The following is an 18,572-nucleotide window of genomic DNA, read 5'->3' as shown; positions in this document are numbered from 1 at the left end:
CGGACAACTGTTTCTGACCGGACCCCACCTATACACTCCAACGGCCAATCACTCAGCTCCGCCCAGCTCCGGACAATCCTCGTCACATCCACGACTTTCACTGCCGTGCTCAACAGCCGATCTCGTTAATTCTGACTAGCCGGCTTTAGTGCCCGCCGGTCGCTTATATTTCACTTCACCGTTTTAACAACCAGTCATCGCTCTGCGAAGCTCCTGACAGCAATGCACGCCGTGATCTAGCTATTCTTCTGGACTCATCTCGTCCATAGGATAGCCTTGTGCAGCTCATAAATCTCAGCTCATTGATCATGTAGCCGAGCCAGGGTGGCGGTATCGCTCTGCCTTTTGTCTCGGTGTGCTCCTTCAGCCTCGTCACCTTCTTCTTTGACCTCATCCTTCAAGCGAATGAATCTGCTGGTCGGACAGCGGTTCTAATGTGAGGGGCTGCGTGTTGCAGCCCTTGGACGTGTCCAGTTGACTTCCACCTTTTTAAAAGATGCATTCAAAATGTCATAGCTCCCCGACATTTACTGTGTGTTGCGCGAATGTGTGTGTAGGTGCAACACAACAGCAGCAAAAAAAAAGAAAAAGCAGGGCAATGAGTTAGGAGCAGCGCAGCCTTGGACCCTTTCACCCCACCGTCTGTCCATCAGCGCTCGCTTCATTTCTGCTGTCCCGCTCTCTGCGTCCCTCTCCGTTCTCACACCGTGTGTTTATTAGATTAGTATGAGCACTCAGTACTGTCGGTGTACTGTTAATCCTTACGGTTATGTCTACTAAACCTACCTACCCCTCCGCCGCCCTCCCTCCCACCCACCCACCCCCTGACACCTGGTACAGATCTGGGGAGCCCCGCTCCAGAGTTCTGTTGTTACAGAAACCATTACCACACCATGATGTCAGCTTTCTGTCAGTGGACACAGAGCACAGACTTCGGCCTCAGATTTTCTCTATCCAAACATTACCCACCCCACTCCCCCCCTCCAACCCCTCCCTTCTCCACCCCTCCTCCACCCCACCCCCGCACACCCTCGCCTGGCTCACCGTGTGTCTGGCTTCACTGGACTCGGTCTGCTTTTAATTTGGAGCTCTGTTTGTTTTCGAATCGCCCATCTCATCTCCTGCCAACACTCTTGCTGACCGAGGAGTGTGTAGCGCACGTTTTCAGCTCGGCTGTAGTACAGAAAGCTCGTGCTGCCGCCATCACGCTGTTTTTTCACGTGCGTCGGTGTCCAACGGTGCACAGATCCTTTCTTCCTTGTGATTATCCTGATTGATTGACAGCTCCTGTAATGAAAGCAGCTGTATCAATTACTGTGATTACTGCTCTCATTTCACTGATTACTGCTGTTTGGAGCAAAGGAGGGAATCACCTTTATGACAACTCAATGCACAGAGACACAACTTGCCCACAACACGCAGGATTGAAAAATAAGCGGGTTGTCGGCGGTGTCGTTCCGCGCTGACGTGACCACCTGGAAGTGTGCTGCTCTTCACGTCCCTGCTTTCCTTTTCTCTCCACAGTGAGGCCATCTAAGCCCAGGTGCTACACCGAAGGCCCTACACAGGAAGGCAAAGACGTCGTGCTGAGGTGCACGTCGAACGAGGGAACCAAACCCCTTCAATACAGCTGGGAGAAGACCAGTGACAGCAAGCTGATGCCCGCCTCTGCTGTGTTGGGTAATGGAGCTTTTCACAAGCACTCCCAAGCAAATACAAATACCAAAAAAAATAAAAGTGTTAGTAAGCCCACCCTCACAGGTCCTGTCTCTGTTTAACACTGTCATCTTGTCATCGATGTGTTTCTCGCCCTCGCTAAAGATCCTCTGGGAGGCACCATTAATGTGAGGAATGCATCTGCCAGCGCATCTGGCACCTATCGCTGCGTCGCCACCAACCCTGTTGGCACTGAGGAATGTATACTTTATCTCAACGTGACACCTCGTGAGTACCCAACCGACTTCATGTCGCTGCGCTGACCTGCATTCAGCCTGTTCACATTCAGACTGCACTGTTGTCTAATAATCAGCTGCTGAGGGTATTTGGTGCTCTTAAAAAAGGTGGAGGAGAATTTCACGTTTCGTGCTACAAAGGTTTATTATGGTTCGGTTGTGTATCTGTACCTGTTGTATCTCCAAAAGTACAGTACCTGAATTCCCTGCAGGTCATGAGTATCTGTGCAAAATCTGACCTGCTGGTGGCACAAGAGGAAAAAGTCTTTAAAATTCATCCTCTGGGCACCATGAATATCTGCACAAAATGCCAGATTTGGAAATAGTTTTTAACTAAACTTTGAAACTAGTTTCCAACTAAAAGTAACTTTCATTATTCTTCCAATCATTTACTCAATTTATAGCCGAGTCCATAAAAGATCAAAAAGCACTCAAATGTCCATGATTTCATAGAGCCCATGAAGATATTTTCCTTTGTTTCATTTTATCTGACCAAAAGTCTAAAAACTATATTTCCTGTCATTTTAATATGGAATGAGAAAAAAACAGAAAATACCATCAGTCTCAGTCAAATTTTTATTTGAAAAATAATGATTATCAAATAAGATTTCTACTTGCTGACTTATTGTTGCAGCTCTAGTTTAGATATCTCGGGTTCAGAATGAGGCCAACCAACAGCCTGACCTCAGGCTGAATTAGGACACATTTTATAACTTATACTATCAAAACTTTGAACACTTGTTGAGTTAAAAGTGTGCATGTAGGATCCATGGTGTCCAGGTACATTGGTGAAAAACCTTTCCGTACAAAAAAGTATTTTATTCCAGTGTCGTTACTGGTGATATATTTATCAGGGGTAGCACACGCACACAACCAAAGCTCTGTTGTTTTTGGTATTTCCTCGATACAGAAGATAAAAGAAACTGCAGGAACAATCTGCGAGCTCATCTCAGCCAAACAAAATAAAATGAATGGACTTTTAACAGGCTGAGTGTGTATGTTACACCGTGGTCCTCCTCTCACTGCTGCCACCTGCTAAGTGAAAATCCTGCTGAAGATTCTGTTGCATTTAGAAAGACGGTTAGAATTTGATTCAGACAGTGTGTCAGCTTCTTGAGTAGCAGCACTGTCAGCCTCAAGAGCTGCAGCTGGAGCAGCTGGAGCAGGACGGCGCTCTGGACACTTTAGTGTTTTAGTAACTTTCCTACACCTGCCATTGTTAAGTCTTGTTGTTTGATCGCTCCTCTCATCTTTAAGGGCCAGATGAACCCCGACACAGAGCAGGGCTTCGTTTATATTTAGTTGTGTATCCAATGGAAGTCTGCAGATGACAAAATGTGCATTACGTGGACAGAGCCACTCAAATTTGTGATCTCTTCAGTGTTGTTTGTGATTGTTGTGCTTCAGAAAAGGGTCCATTTCTTTCAGCTTGATTCTCTGAAAACGGTCACTCACATGTCACGACTACTCAAAGCTAGTCTGAGCAACACTTTTCCAAAACTTAGCACTGCAAGTCTTCGTGACGTTCATGTCCTCGCTAGCCCAAATTACATTTACCAAACCTTTCAGCCCTTTCCTTCTCCGTGTTGTCCAGCCTCCAACATTGCAGGCAAAATCGCAGGAGCCATAATTGCTGTACTCTTGATCCTCATCATTATCGCCATCATCCTCTTCTGCTATTGCCGTGCTCGTCACAGGAAGAAGTACGAGAAGGAAATCTGCAATGAGATCAGGTAGGCTCCCAAAAACATCAGTGAGATCTGGCTCACGGATGCAAACAGCTCCTTCTTTGATGGATGAAGATTTGTGTATTATTGTCTTGTCTTTGCTGTATAATGAGGAAGATGTTTCAGGTTGTAAAATACTGGATTACAAGTAAGCATCAAAAATGCTATTGGGTATATGTGATTATTGCTCTGAGCTCACCATGCAGTTTGACCAGTGGTCATCTCTCTCTCTCTCTCTCTCTCTCTCTCTCTCTCTCTCTCTCTCTCTCTCTCTCTCTCTCTCTCTCTCTCTCTCACACACACACACACGTACGTCTCCAACCCTCTCAACAGCCATTAAAATGTTTTTTCTCCATCAGCGGTTTTTTTTTTTTTTTTACCCCTCCTCAAATAAACAGCTGTGGTAATCAGTTTGAAAGCTTTGTTTGCTCTGTGGATCCTGTTCATGTCTGCTACAGGCTGCCTCCACCCACCCCCGTCCACAGCCACCTGCCCCACCCCACCCCACCCCCCCTCCCCTCCACTATCCAACTCTCCATCCGGTCCATGGGCTCTGTACAACCACTGGGCTTACTATCACTCTGCTGCGGACTAAATCTGTCTAAGACCACAATGTGACACTGCTCACGCTGTAGGACAAAGAGGATTAGACCGCTGGTCCTGTCTCGTATACACAGACACACATTTGCTGAAACACCACAGCACAGAGCTGTGGACTAAACAGGCTCTGGCCCCTCAGGCTCAGTTTGATTGAGCATTTAACTGGATTATTGCTGCTTATTAGTTGTTAATGTGGTGGCAGAGGGAGTAGAGGGCATAGCTGTATTTGGATGCTCGACTCAATCTCTGCAGGCTATTACACAGTCATTGTGACGAGCTGTGCAGACACTTCCCGACCAATCAAACGGCCCGACGCCAATTATTTGTCCCTTTTTATTGAGTCGAATCATGTTTTGCTCTTGAAGTGACTCATACGGACTCCTTAAGTATTCATTGTTTTCCTCACTGTTTTATACCTGTGTGCCATTTCATTATGGTTTACAGCACATCCAAAAAAAAAACATTTTCCATTTTCCGTTTCTCTGGCTCTTTGCTCAGGTAAGCTCATGATAGTGTTTCCTGTCTTGTCTCGCTCTCTAAATGTGCCGCCGTCTCTGTTTCCTCTCAGAGAGGATGTGCCCCCTCCGAAGAGTCGCGTTTCGACGGCACGCAGCTTCACCGTGGGCAGCCAGCGCTCCTCCCTGGGCTCCATGTCACCCTCCAACCTGCACGAGTACGCCCTGAAGCCCCAGTACGACAAGATCCCCTCATCGGAGGAGTACGAGAGGCCTCCGAGCCGCACCCCTCTGCCCCCGCCCGCCGCCGCCAAGATGGCCGGCCCCAACCTCAGCCGCATGGGGGCCATCCCTGTCATGATCCCTGCCCAGAACAGGGATGGCTCGATCGTCTAGCACGGCCTCTTCTTGAGAGGGGACTGTGCAGCGAGGGGAAGGAATGGAGGAAGGGAGTAGGACACAAGCCAATGAAGATGGAGCGAGAGCTGGGATGGACTGACTCGCCTGACGTTTAGCTCTTCATTATTTACAAATGGGAGGCTCCTCCTCTTATGAAGACCCGGCTCTGCTGTGGTGCCGAGAGGAGAATTTGAGTCGTACTCGAATCACAACAGAGCACACAAACTTTTTATCAAATACAGAAAAGAAAATACAAAAAACTTGAATTAGTGTGGATATAAAGCAGAATGGTCAATATACAAATTATATTGTACATACGTGAACGCATGTTTTTTTTAAATATAGATGGCCCTTGCTGTAGAGATACTGTATGTTCAAAACAGATCAAGGCCCCTAACTGGCCCACTGTACAGCTGTATGCATGCATACGTGTATAAAACTGCAGCTGTATGCGTGTGTGAATAGGAGTGTGTGTATGTGAATGTGAGTTCGGGAAATGTATAGTTCAACTATTTTCTTTAAATGCCTACGTGATCCAGTCTTTACTAGTTTCTGGGGACTTTTCTTTCTGAGTTCCAGAAATTCAGTGTAAAATGATGCCCTGACCATTGGGAGAAAAAGCTAAAGTACTCATTAGAAGGAAACTTAGATTTGATTCAAACATTGAACCCAGCTGAAAACGGTCTGTATGGGTCAGCCAGTTTCTGTTCTGTTGTACTGCAGTTTGAATTGTCCACTCTGAGTTAGGGTGGTGGTCTTAAGGGGGACAGGATTAGCTGGTGGTGTGTGGGGAGGTTGGGGGGAGGAGGTGGAGGGGGGGGGGGGGGTACAGACCACCACATCTTGTAACTGGGTGAATTATTGCTTCCTGACTGAGCTCAAAAGGACCCGTGTCCATCCCCCAACCCCTCATTCACAGATCTTACAAGAGGTGTATAGAGAAATAACGGGCAGCTGGACAACAAGGTTCACTGAGCAATCAGCTTTGATTGTGTTTGACTGTCAACAGGCCTCCGACCCCAGCGAACACCAGGACCTCCCCAATCACACACACCCCGTGTTAGCAGGACAAGAGCACCGAGTCTTAATTCGGGCGCCGCATATGTAATCCTCCGTGTGTGCGGTTGCATTACAAGGAGCCAAAATCTTGATTAGCCTTCTCTCTGTGGTCAATATGAATCTTTCACAGCTTTTGTGGCATTAATTGGAGGTTTTAATGAAGGGTGTAGAGCGTGGGCGCGTGAACAGAGTTCCTACAGAGAGGAACAAATGTGACGAGCCTCGGCGTGCTGAACCTGGTTTCACTGTGTCTACATTCCAACCTCCCAGTTTATTCTGCAGTCTCTCAGTGCTGCATCATTTAAAGTGCTGGTTCAGTCAGTCACAGTTGCCATAAGCCCGTCGTAGCAGGTTTTTGGGGTGATTTTATTCTTGTCCATGCCCGACCTTCCATTGTTTGGAAGCCCGACATCTCATCTTGACTGCTACTTTACAAGAAAAACATACAAATGCTTTGTGGAAAAACGTATTTTTGTTTCTCTGAAGCCTTATTCTATTCCTTATTTTCGCCTTACACACTTCCCCTCAGCTCACCTCCTCACAGCTGCATTCTAATGACTTCGATTGTGCCTTGTTGCCCCAGTTAAGTTGTGTTGTAGCAGGTCCATCCGTGTGCTACGTGCATCATCCTGCATGGCCATCGCCGCCACGAGAACAATATAACAACAATAATCTGAACACAGTGAGCCTATTGATTGCTTTTCGTTGCCTCGATTAGGTTTAGTGTAGGATTTCCCACACCCACTCACCTCATACAAATGCTCCCATAGGGTTAGCAAAACTTTTATCACTGTCTTAAACCTTTTATTTTTCTACTCCAAAACAGGACTTCATGTTCTTTTTTTAAAAAACTCTATTTAAACTTCAGTAATTGATGTACTTTTTTTTTTTTTGTTATTATTTCATAAATGGTTTTGGCTGTATGTATAAATATCCTGTCTAAGTAACCCTATCTAATCGCAACACAAATGAATGATATAAAGGTGACGATGTTTATGTGGCTGTTTATGTGACGCTCTGCTGTGCTGTGGTTGACAAATCTATATCTGAAACAGAAGCGGAGGGGCTCGTCTGTACAGTACAGATGCTCTTTGGTGCGTTTGGGAACTGTTGGTGTGTGTGTGTGTGTGTGTGTGTGTGTGTGTGTGTGTGTTTTTGTGATTGAAATTTAGTTTCTAAGGAGACAGCTGTAGAAACTTCTTGGCCCCTGAATTTTAGTTTTGATGTCACACCTATTGTAACACCAAGAAAAGTGAGACCTGGGCCTGTCTAGACAAAGAAATTACATCTGTCAGTTCTACTCAAACACTACCGTGTGTGAATGTGTGTGTGTGGGAGCATGTGTATTGTACATGAAGGTAGTTCACGGTCAGGATAAGCCCCTGTAGGATTCTAGTTAGACTCTTCACCTGCTGGCAAAGTGTACGGAGCTCCTGGGGAGACAGTTCAGTTACTGTCCCTCTACGTGCTCACAACATTAATGACAACTACTACTAACAATATTAACTGTAGCTTTGAAATCAGCGTACTAATACTGTATGAAGATCTCCTTTAAGGTTTGCACACCGTGTGAAAACCATTTTTCCTTTTGTGTGTGTATTTTTTGTGCTGTATTTTTGAATAATAAAAGTCCATGAAATTTAAAAGGAAAAAAAACAAAACAGCCATTCCTGTTTGTTTATTTGTTTGTTTACTGCAGAAGTGGCGATTGATAGCTTGAGCTTGGATAAAACTTAATTTCTCTCCTCTCCAGCCGTGCATTGCTCTCGGGGGACTCGGCCTCCTGCGGCCGTTAGACTGTGATTAATTTTAATCGGCTGCTGTATTCCGCCTCTTACGCCAGGTGAGGTGACTTTCTAACCACTTAATGACTGTAATTCATCAATGAAGCGGGCAGGCGCAATCGCATTCAGCTCAGAATAAACCTGCAGAGCTTTGTGACCCGGCTGCCCGCTCATCCTCCGGGTCTCTTAGTGACTCATTGTCATTCCCCCGCTGCTCTTGTATTGTCTCTGGCATCTCAGTCATTTGTTTCAACATTCGCTCAGCTTTTTTCAATTACAGCCAATTTCCTTCCTTAGTTAATGCGGTGGGTATAATTACCTTCATTGCAAGCCAGCACTAATCAAAGTTGTACAAAATTAGCTTCCTAATGAAGTACGCTGCCTGGTTAACGGCCGAGGGACAACTCGCGCTCATGTTACCGTTATGTCTTTCTATTGTGACCACTGACGCCCTTCTCACACTCTTTATGCACTTAACAACATGCTGGTGATTTTGACATGTGGATAGATCGATAGCTGATTATTAGCCAGTAGCTCCACTGTGTGCAGCCCGTTGACAGGTAGTCAATAAAAAGACTAAAGCACTTAGAAGCAGTGCTAAGCGGATGGCCATTGCTATAATTGGATGTCAGTAATAGATAGTGCCCCACAGCATTGATCTGTGGCTGGTCCAAGTCTCTTGCGGAACCTAATGGCTCCCCAGCAGCTCTGCACGTCAGGGGTTCTGTCAGGCGCCGGGTTGTTTCAGCTGCAGTGATAGCAGTGCAATCACAGCCACCTTACAAATGGATGTGGCTTGGTATAATGGCACTTTTATAGCTGTACATTCAAAACATTCATTAAAAGGGCATTAGTGATGTGTGCCACTGCACGTGTGCAGCTTCGATTTATGGACTAAAAGCTGTTCTCTCATTGAATTAATGTACAATGAGTCATACATCATCCCTCAGTGTCCTCCAGTCCAATATCCATTTGTGACATTTTTCTTACCTCATGTCCTCATTCACATAGCTGCAGGGAGAGAGTGCTGGTGTGCTAAGCACCTGGGGATTTGTGCCTGCCTCCCACTTCCCCGGCACCCTCCCTTCTGCCTGGGTAAGGTATTAATTGTTTGCACAGATCAAGGAGGCTGGTATGGGGGGAAAAAAAGAAAAAGCTCATTGGTTCTCCAGGAGGGTTTCCTTGGCAACCTTATCTGGTTGTATACAGTCTAAGCCGGCTGCTGGCGGGATGATTTATCTTGTAAAGCGTGATTCGCTCCCCGCTAACAAAAGAGGCCTCTAAAAGTATGGGTCTCATCAAAGTCGCTCTCCTCCAGTGTGACGTCTGCTGTCACAGGCGTAAAGCTTTCTGCCGTTTTTAGAAACTTCAGTCAGGTTGGGAGCGGGTTGCAGGGGGAATTCTGGGTTGGATAGTGGAATATGCATATGTATGAAGAGTGAGCTCCATCAGTTCCATCGGCACAGCAGTACATTAACATTTGGGCTTGGTGCTCTTAGCACTTTGGATGTAACAGGAGACGGATTATGATGCGAACGTAAGCTTTTACAAGCACATCGGATGAATGACTGAGGAGTTACAGCCATTGATTCAAAAACACGAGAGGGACCCCTCTCGTGTTTTTTGTCTATTTAAGTAGCTATAAAATCACGATGCTACTTGGCAGAGTGACTCTTAGAAGTCAAAACAAGAAGCCAGAAGTCGTACGCTTAATGCTGCGGCACTCTGTGGAGCCTTTTTGCTTCATATTTAAAGTTTAAATCCTTTCATAATTTAATGATCATAACTTTAATATCACACGTGTGGGATCTTGAGATTGAAGTAAGTGAATTGAGGAACTGTAGTTCTTTTCTCAACAGTCTGTCTGAGAATGCTCTTAAATTAGAGCTGACAGTCTGAACTTTAAATGCACAGTCACTGTGCCATGTCAAATGAATAGGAATAGGAAAAGCAGGCAACAACATCAATGTGTCACCATGCAAACACTCATCGCACTCAACCGTATGTCGCCTTGAACAACCTGCGTGTTGGGGCCGGAGACGGTGAAGGATGGTCTGCGGAGGGGGAGTTGAGTCCAAACCTGAGCCAATCATCCCACTCTGTCTGCTACGCCTGCAGACAGCCCAGATTTCTCATGAGGCTTACCCAGCTGCTATGCACTCATTTGTCTGTCTTCCTCATCTCCTCAGACTGGGAGGAGGAGACCGCCTGTGCCCCATCCAGCGCACCCCACCACCACCAGCACACACACACACACACACACACACACACACACACACACACACACACACACACACACACACACACACACACACACCTGTCCTGCCGTCCCATTTGGTCGATACCAAGTCATCTGTTAAGGGTCGACCTCTACAACCGCTGCATCTCAGCATCATCTCGGGTCACTATTTCCACCCCACGCTGCTCACATTTCGATGACTAATCTGTGACTTTTGATGAATGACCTTCCCCTCTTCGCTCGAGGGAGAAATGGGGAACAGCGGCGGATTCATGCTGAGATTATACTCAGTGCAACAACATGCCCCCCCACCCCCCTCTCTCTCTGGGGGGCACTTTGTCTAGTGAGCTTCATGGATCAGTGACGTGGTGTTCATCTGCAGATTTGACATTTTATTCACTTGCATGTGAAACATTGCGTGATTTGTGAGCAAAAAAAAGAGAGGAGTACTTAGATCCTTACCACCGTGCAGGTAAATTAACATCATCAGAACTGCTCCTCCATATGGCGCCGGAGGAGAAAAGAACGGGGCGAGCACATGTGCTCAGAGGGGCAGGACACCTGGTTTAATATCCTCTCTCAGTCGTGTACTGGAGCATCACTCACCTGCTTCGTTTGATCTTTCTGTCCCAACATTGTGCTGTTATCTCTTATCTTCCTCCAGTCGAGCTGAGAGATGGGAACCAGGGGAGTCGTGTGGTTTAAACCCCACAGACCACGACAGAGGTTACACAGTGCAGCTCAGCTCAGTCGTTTACAATGTGATTTGTACTTTTATTCTGCGCCTTGGCTGGACTCTATTATCGGTGATCAACCTCCAATGCCATGTCATCAGAAGGGCACAATGGGGGCCGACAATAAAAATGTAGCCTTGGCAAGGGAATGGGCTTCAGTTTCCCTTTTTTCTCCCTCTGATGATTGGGGTCATCTCTATTACTACTACAGTGATGTCAGTGATATATCGTAGGTGTGCTTCTCGGTGTCTCTCCGTGTGCGTGTTCATATGTATTAACGCCGGCCGTGTGTATCCATGTGCAGGTGCAACACCTAGTGTGGTCACAGTCAGATCAAAGGTCAGGGTGGTGATTCAACAAGATCGGGCAAGCCCCCCACCCCCCCAAAAAAAAACACACACACACACACACACACACACACACACACACACACACACACACACCTCAGGCTATTTCCAGCCAAGCAATTAGAGAATGTCCTTTCTCCATGCTGGACACCTACCTCAGACCACCTTCACAGACTGACACCTCCCGTCCATGCAGCACTCCTGCCACCAGAGGTCTAAATGATTGAGGCTCGGGATGGGCTTTGGATGGGGCAGAATTGTGAATTGCTTTGTGATTCTTACAGTAATCATCAATCTGCATTGGTGAGGTTTTGGTATTTGCAGAATATTTACTGTAATTAAATTAATTGAATAGATTGAATGACATCATTTTGCAATTTCAGACTGGTATATACATTCCCATTTCCTCCCTTACATATTTAATAGCAGAAAATTGCATTGATTACCTTGAAAGTCTGGCTGTATACATGAGGGAAGGACCAAATAACAGCAACACCTGTTCACCTTTTTCGAGATGAACTGCCTCTCGCTTGGAAGGCAGACGAGAGCAGGCGGCGGAGACCAAAAGCTGCAGTCAAGTCAGAAAGCTTTGAGCCACACCAGCAGCCTTCAGTCTGTACAGGAAGTCACAGAAACCTGTCTTCTGAGATCTCAATCCAATTCAATAACACGCATATCAGTTTGTAGTCAGTCTCCTGTTCAGACGACCTGTGATCTCTGTTCAAGGTTCAGCCTTCATTTCACATGAATGTAAATCAGGTTGCTGCTTTTTAAAAAAAAAAGATAAATAGTTAAATATGGTGAGAAATGACATAAAAGACAATATCCTTCACTATTGATAAATCACAAGACTATCAGGGCTTCACATCTGTACAGATGTTATTTCAAATAGGCTAATGGAGGGGGGACCAGCAGGGTTGAACACACACGGCTCAGAGGACAGAAACGCAGCAGACACTCTCGAAACGGGTGTTTACGGATTAGGTAAAGAACATAAATACATTTAAATTGGCTGCAACGCAACAGCGGGGCCAGAGATATAAAGGGACTGTCTGTCATAGAGTGAGTGAGGGAATAAAGTTGCACCGCTGGTCGCCTTATTGCCGGGACTTTTCAAATGAAAACAATACAGAAAAAGCATGCACGTGCTTCTGAATTTAAGATGTTGTGATAGAAAATGTGTGTATCAATTCAGATGAAAGAAGCTGATTCAGCTGGTTTGGGTGGAGCTCAGCTATTTGAATAAATGTTCCGAAACATGAGTTGCTCTAGGACACTTTGATTTTGTCTATTGTAAAAAATAAGGGTGGCGATCCCTGACATAAAAAAACTGCAACCTTTTAGCTGGCAACATTATCATTGGCTACTTTAAGTGACGTCAGAGCAAATCGAGCTCAAAGTTGGACCTAATTTTAACTGGCATGCATTGTGCGCCCATAGCACACACCCGGCTCGTCTCAAACAGCCTATTATAATATAATAATATAATATATTATAAATGCACCACAACCCATTGATGTCTCACTCTGCACCCTCCCTGCATTCCAGGGCGATAACAATGAAGCACAGATTACAAAGTGATTCACACAGGACAATTCTGATTAAATAAAATACAACCAGGCCACAACGAGTACAAACAACAGATACAAATAACTGAATAATAACATTCTGATAAAAAGGGAGGAATAATCCATGAGACATGATTAAACATAATGTGGAGAGAAGGGGGGGGGGGGCGGTCAAGTAAAACCAACAGTTGTAGTTTTAAGAAGTGATTTAAAAGATGTCACGTGATCCTTTAAGACTCAGCTCGTCAGACAAGAAGCTCCTAAAGTGAGGGCCCTTTGCGCTGAGAGCCCGGTCAGCGTCGTGGGGGGTCTGAGGCCGCTCTGTCGGTCTCCTGCCGTCCAGCAAAGCAGCTCGGAGCCACGAAGCGCTTTAAACGTGATTTTCTTTTTTTTTTGTAATCTTAAAATGAGTTCAGGTATCATGTCTGTAACATGTCTAACTAACAGGTGCCCTGCTAACAGGACTTCATAGTAGAAGTTACTGCGTTTGTGGCCTAAAGCGCGCAGCTGTCCCCGCTGGACCAACGATTGCGCACCGGAGGTTCCGGGTTCACCGCTTCACTGCGCCGAGGTAAAGCTTTGTTGCTTTTGCTGACATTATTCAAATATTGTCAGGTTTGTTCGCGGCTGCTTTTTGTTGGATTGAAGTGTCGGGAACCTGAGAGTTGTGTAGTTAACGCTGCTCGTTGGTTCCGTGCTACCTGCAGGTCTGCGTCGTGTTGGCATCGCGTTCTTGTAAACTTGTTTTCTTCTTCAGTAATGTTTTGTTCAAACACTCGTGTTGATGAAGTGAGTGTTACGGTATGAACTTGTTTTCGTGACTTCCTCCTAAGTGTCTGTTTGTTTTAAGGAGTGTCTTGTTGACTCAGTTTTGTCTATTTACTTTATTATTGTCTCTGCTGACGCGTTGATGCTTCACGGCAGGAAACGCACAGGTTTTTTATTCGTAACATTTCTAATGGCTGCCTTCCATTTACCTGAGCCACGTCCGGGACTCGAGTGTTTTACATGCAGATTCACTGGGATGATCTATGGGGATCGTGAGCAGAACCGAGCCATTAACTTATTAGCTGTCTGCACCTGTTCAGAGTTTGGTGCCCCTCGCGTGCAAATCCACGAGGGGCACAAACTGGAGCTGCAGCTGTGTTTTCGTTATTTTTCTGTAAAAGTGGCTTCACATGGAGAACATTAAGGTGCGTGTTGCACCAGCCAGGCATCCACATCCACTTATCTCCAGAGACCCCATATTTACCCCGAAACGTTCCAGTTTAAACTCTGGGTTTGTGTCAGCTGTAGTTTCACCATTCTTATGAATTATCACGAGATGTAATTCCTGTTGTTGAACATCTCTCCAGTTCTTTACACTACTGCTGCTGATGTTAGTACCATGCAGTGATACGCACTGATGGTCCTCTGCTTGCATGTTTGACAGAGAAATTATTTTAATCCGTTATTTGATCTACAAAATGTCCCGACAGTATTTTAAAATGAACCACAGCAAAGAAAACAACAACAACAACAACAACAACAACAACAACAACAACAACAACTTAATAACTGAGAAGCAAAAAAATATTAAATGTTTTTCAAAATAGTAATTGATCATCAAAATTATAGCTGATTATTGTTCTGTCTGCAATGAATCGACTGGAATCCACTCTATTTTGTTTTCATATGTTTAAGTAAATAATTATCTGCTGGCAGGTGACTTGGTTTAGCCTGCTGCTGTTTACAGTATTATTCTAGCTATTTTATTAATTGTAAGGAACCATGTATTTAACATAATTGGTAAGATTTGATATATTATATCTACGATTATTTGTTCAAAGCTATTTTTTCTGCAGTTCCTTTGCAGGTCACAATCGGGTTGATTCCAAGATGGAGACCCGTTGCTCATTGAACAGTGTACATTAGCCAGCAGGCCACCTGTTGTCTCCTTCCACTGGGTTTCACATGGATTCAACACAAAGCTGTCGTCGTTCTCTGTATCTCATGTGTTTTGTAGGCGGACATTATTACCATCACGCCCCGATCTCTGCTGTGTTGGTCTTTGGTTGTGTAATGCTTGTGGCGTCTGGAAAGGTCAGAGTCCAGACACCAAACATGAACTCTGTACTTACTCCGCATTCACATCATAATGCGTTCCACATCAGCTGGCTGACTGAACTGTTCGGATGCAGGAAAGCAGCTCCTGCAATAATTAAAGTTCATCTGTCTACACTGGTGGGTCTTTATCTGACAGCTAATGAGGCCCTGCTGCATCGGGTGTGTGAAGGTCGTCCAAAACTGTCTTGATGGAAATGAAATAAAAATCCCAGTAGGATTACGCTGCACTGTTTTCATGGTCAGATCATATCTGGGTCAGCACGAAGAAGAAAGGATACATAACAAGTAGGAGTAGTAAAAACACATCTGAAGGACTCCAGAGGGCTGTTGAGGAGACAGGTTATTTCCCATAATCAGTTGTGATAAACAACAGTTATCCTCTGCTTTCTTCTGCCACATCATGGCTGTGTGTGTTTGCCTTTGAAGGTCACAGCTGTGAGAACACTCCTGTTTTCATTCCTGCCTCCATAAGGGTTGAAGTATTTCTCTCTGTGGGCTGAAAGCTCGTTGACACACAGCTTCTGTAATGTTTCCTTACCATAGACTGTCGTGACATTTTCAAATGGTCCGGTTTTGCATCAGTGCAGCAAGTTATCATTCAGCGGGTCTGAAGCTTCACTCATCTTCTCAATTACATCAAACATCACACGCACAAGTGTGAAGAGCGACGTGTGAAGATGAAAACAATCAAGAAAACGATTGTCTGCTGTGGCCAGGCGCTGCAGCTCCAGCTGCTTTCAACCTGTTTACCTCGAGGTTTAAGCTAAGAAGATATCCAATGATTCCTTTTTGAGAAAAAGCTACGTGGATCTAACGGTTGGACACGTGCGACTTGTTTCTGACCACTGTCAGTGTGAAAGATTACCGGATACATGCGTCTAAAGCATTACAGTTCTATCCTCGGGTTCAGCAGAGGGTTGGATCCACAGATTCTATATTTGAGGCCGGCTCTTCCTCTTTTGATCTTATTTTCTCCAGAAATGGAACATTAGCCTCCCCCACTGCCATGCACATGCATTACCCCATTTAAACGATTCAACTAATGATAAACGAATGAACTCCGTTTGAAAAGACTGAGCACCAACTTAATCCCAAATCGACAGCCGTGTTTATAGGCTTTTTTCTCAGGGTAGTGGAAACACCAGGGGAGTTTTACCGCTGAGAACACGATGCTTTCCCATTTATAAACAGGAAAGTATTTTTAGGTGTGCCCAAGCGTGTTTGTTTGGAGGTGATTTAGAATTGTTATCAGCAGGGAGAAAAGACTACGAGTATTTTCACGTAATTGTTTTTTTTGTAGGAGAAAAGGTGGTGGGGGAGAATCAGCCAGGGCGCTGCTACATAAGATGAAGATGACGGAGAGCTTGTACAGTATGTACAATCAGGAGGTGATGCTGAATGTGTGGGCTCTCGGGTAGCTTTGTTTATCTTATGGAATATGATCTCATCTTTTGCATAATCAAGAGACTGTTCATTTCCCAGAGCCAGCTTTTGTTTACAGTGGTATCGAGGCGTCAGATGTTCCTGTTTGCGGAAATCATGCGAGCTCAGATGCAGAGACAGGTGTGCCGCCAGTTAGGAGACGACTCTCGGTATTGGGTTGAATTCCAGGCTGCAGGGTTACACAGCTGATGAGGGACGAGCGAGGCTTTATTTGTTTCTTAGCTGAGCTCAAAACACATGAATCAGACATCCAAGGAGTGTCGATTGCCATGTGGCTCTTCCAGTTCTTCAGCATGTGTGATGACAGTGTTCATTTCAGGCAAATACCAAACACACGCTGCTGGCCAGAGGAAGTTAACCTGCCAGACTGGTTCTCCTCTCCCAGGTTAGAGGAGATGACAGCGTCATGTGTTACCTGCTGTACAGCAGCCCAGCACTCAAACTCTCTTTGTTAGCTCCCCTTACACTGCTCCAGTGTACACTGATGCCACCTTGTGTTCAAAAGGCAAATTACAACTACAGAGACATGGTCACCAAGGTCATGCATGAAGTTTGTCTCAGTGAAGGTTTTCAGGATACAATCGGGTCACGTATCACAGAATTATGGTAAAATTATTGGCTATAACAATATTTACTCATTGCCCTAAAGATCCCCATTCAGCCAGTGTGTTCTTTCAAAATTTGAATGTTGTATTAGCACATCACATCATATTCAACACAAGTGGACGGGTGGTTAAACCAGAATATCTGCAGCAAACAGTTTGATCAGTAGTGGAACTGAAATAATTCAACTGGCAGAAAATCTACTTGCAGCAAATCTTTAACTTTAAATGCCAAAAATGTTTCTGCTCTTAGCTTTCAACATAAAAGTTGCAGCGGGTTTTCTTGCAAATTGAGTACTTTTGGGGATTTTACTTGACGAAGTTTAGCTGGACTCTGGAAACCTTTTAGACCAAACAATCATTTCTTAGTCGACCAAGAAGTTTTAAAACCTCTTTGTGAAGGTCCCGGCCATTATAAGCAACACAAGATACAGTACACACCATACATTAGAAATTACGAGTATTATGTGTAATCATAGAAAAACCTTCTACCTAAATGACACTATATAACAATTCAAGAGTTCTCGAAAACCATAAAATAAATGATATCAATCCATAAACATCAGCTTTATTAGACGAGCGTTTCCTGATTCTACTGGAAACCGTCCTGAAGAGAGAAAATCCATTTTCTGAAGAGCAATGATTTGAATTCACAGAATGTACAGCGAACTGCAGGAGGATGCACTGATGAATTAATTGATTAAGAAAATAATTGGTTATTTAATTGACGATAAATTGCTATCAGCTGTTCATTTGACCAGTTTAACAAGCTGTAATTAAGAGTTACTGGTTGGATCAGTGTCAGAATTTCACTACTATTAATCCACAGAATTAGCCGTGTAAAACATCAGAGGTTTTGTTGTGCTTTGTCTCATCAGTTCCTCTCTGTCGGTGTTCTCAGTGTGTAGTTTGATAAAGAAGCTACATTCACACTGAAACCCCATCAGACACCCAATTGTCAGACCTCATTAACCAGAAGCTTGTGTCTCTATCAGCAGACGGGGGATTCCTCTCTTTGCAGACCAACAGCTTTTCTATTTCTGACAGATGAACTTACTCCAATTTCATAGAAGGACTAAATCTGAGTGTAATATACCTTTTTACATCCCCTTTTATAATTAGAACACAAAATGAAATTAGTTGGTGTGAATGCACTGACTTGATACTTTTATTCAATTGTTTGAAAAATCAAAATGTAATTTCTCATCTAATCAGTTAAGGACTTCTAACAATACCTGCTGTATTTTTCTCATGTGGTTTCTCACACATGTTTGTCCCATCTGCCAGCGCTTCACACTATCGCTGTGTCCCGGCAGGAAGGAGCTTGGACATTAAACCTACAGCGGAGGCTGAAAGGTTTTGTTGAACAGACAAAATCAGTTTGCTCAGTTTAGATTTTGTTGCTCATTCTTAGATCAGGCTGTTCAGGAAAGAACTAATAGAAGCAGCTGGAACATCAGGCCGAAGGGAGAACAGTCCGTGTGATGTGGAGTTTGAAGGTAGATGGAAACATCTGCGTGTAAATGGTCTCTGAACTGCTCAGCAGGCCGAAGGCGT

The 18,572-nt window shown here is 44.7% G+C and overlaps 1 protein-coding gene across 1 annotated transcript in view; it reads left to right on the top strand.

Moving 5' to 3' along the window:
• cxadr (CXADR Ig-like cell adhesion molecule) overlaps window positions 1-5,919 on the top strand; it is a 37,599-nt gene extending 31,680 nt beyond the window's left edge. Inside the window, exons 4-7 of the mRNA XM_069147046.1 lie at window positions 1,525-1,680; window positions 1,822-1,944; window positions 3,547-3,685; window positions 4,848-5,919. Coding sequence (XP_069003147.1) covers window positions 1,525-1,680; window positions 1,822-1,944; window positions 3,547-3,685; window positions 4,848-5,130 — 701 coding nt within the window. The 3' untranslated portion in view covers window positions 5,131-5,919. The remainder of the gene's footprint in view (window positions 1-1,524; window positions 1,681-1,821; window positions 1,945-3,546; window positions 3,686-4,847) is intronic.
• Window positions 5,920-18,572: the final 12,653 nt, after the last annotated feature.

This window comes from Embiotoca jacksoni, unplaced genomic scaffold (assembly GCF_022577435.1).
Source record: "Embiotoca jacksoni isolate LCO1_2020_lvr unplaced genomic scaffold, fEmbJac1.0.p SCAF_13, whole genome shotgun sequence".
Taxonomy (NCBI): Eukaryota; Metazoa; Chordata; class Actinopteri; family Embiotocidae; genus Embiotoca; species Embiotoca jacksoni.
The sequence above is the reverse complement of the archived record's forward strand: the minus strand, read 5'-3'. Positions and strand labels throughout refer to the sequence as shown.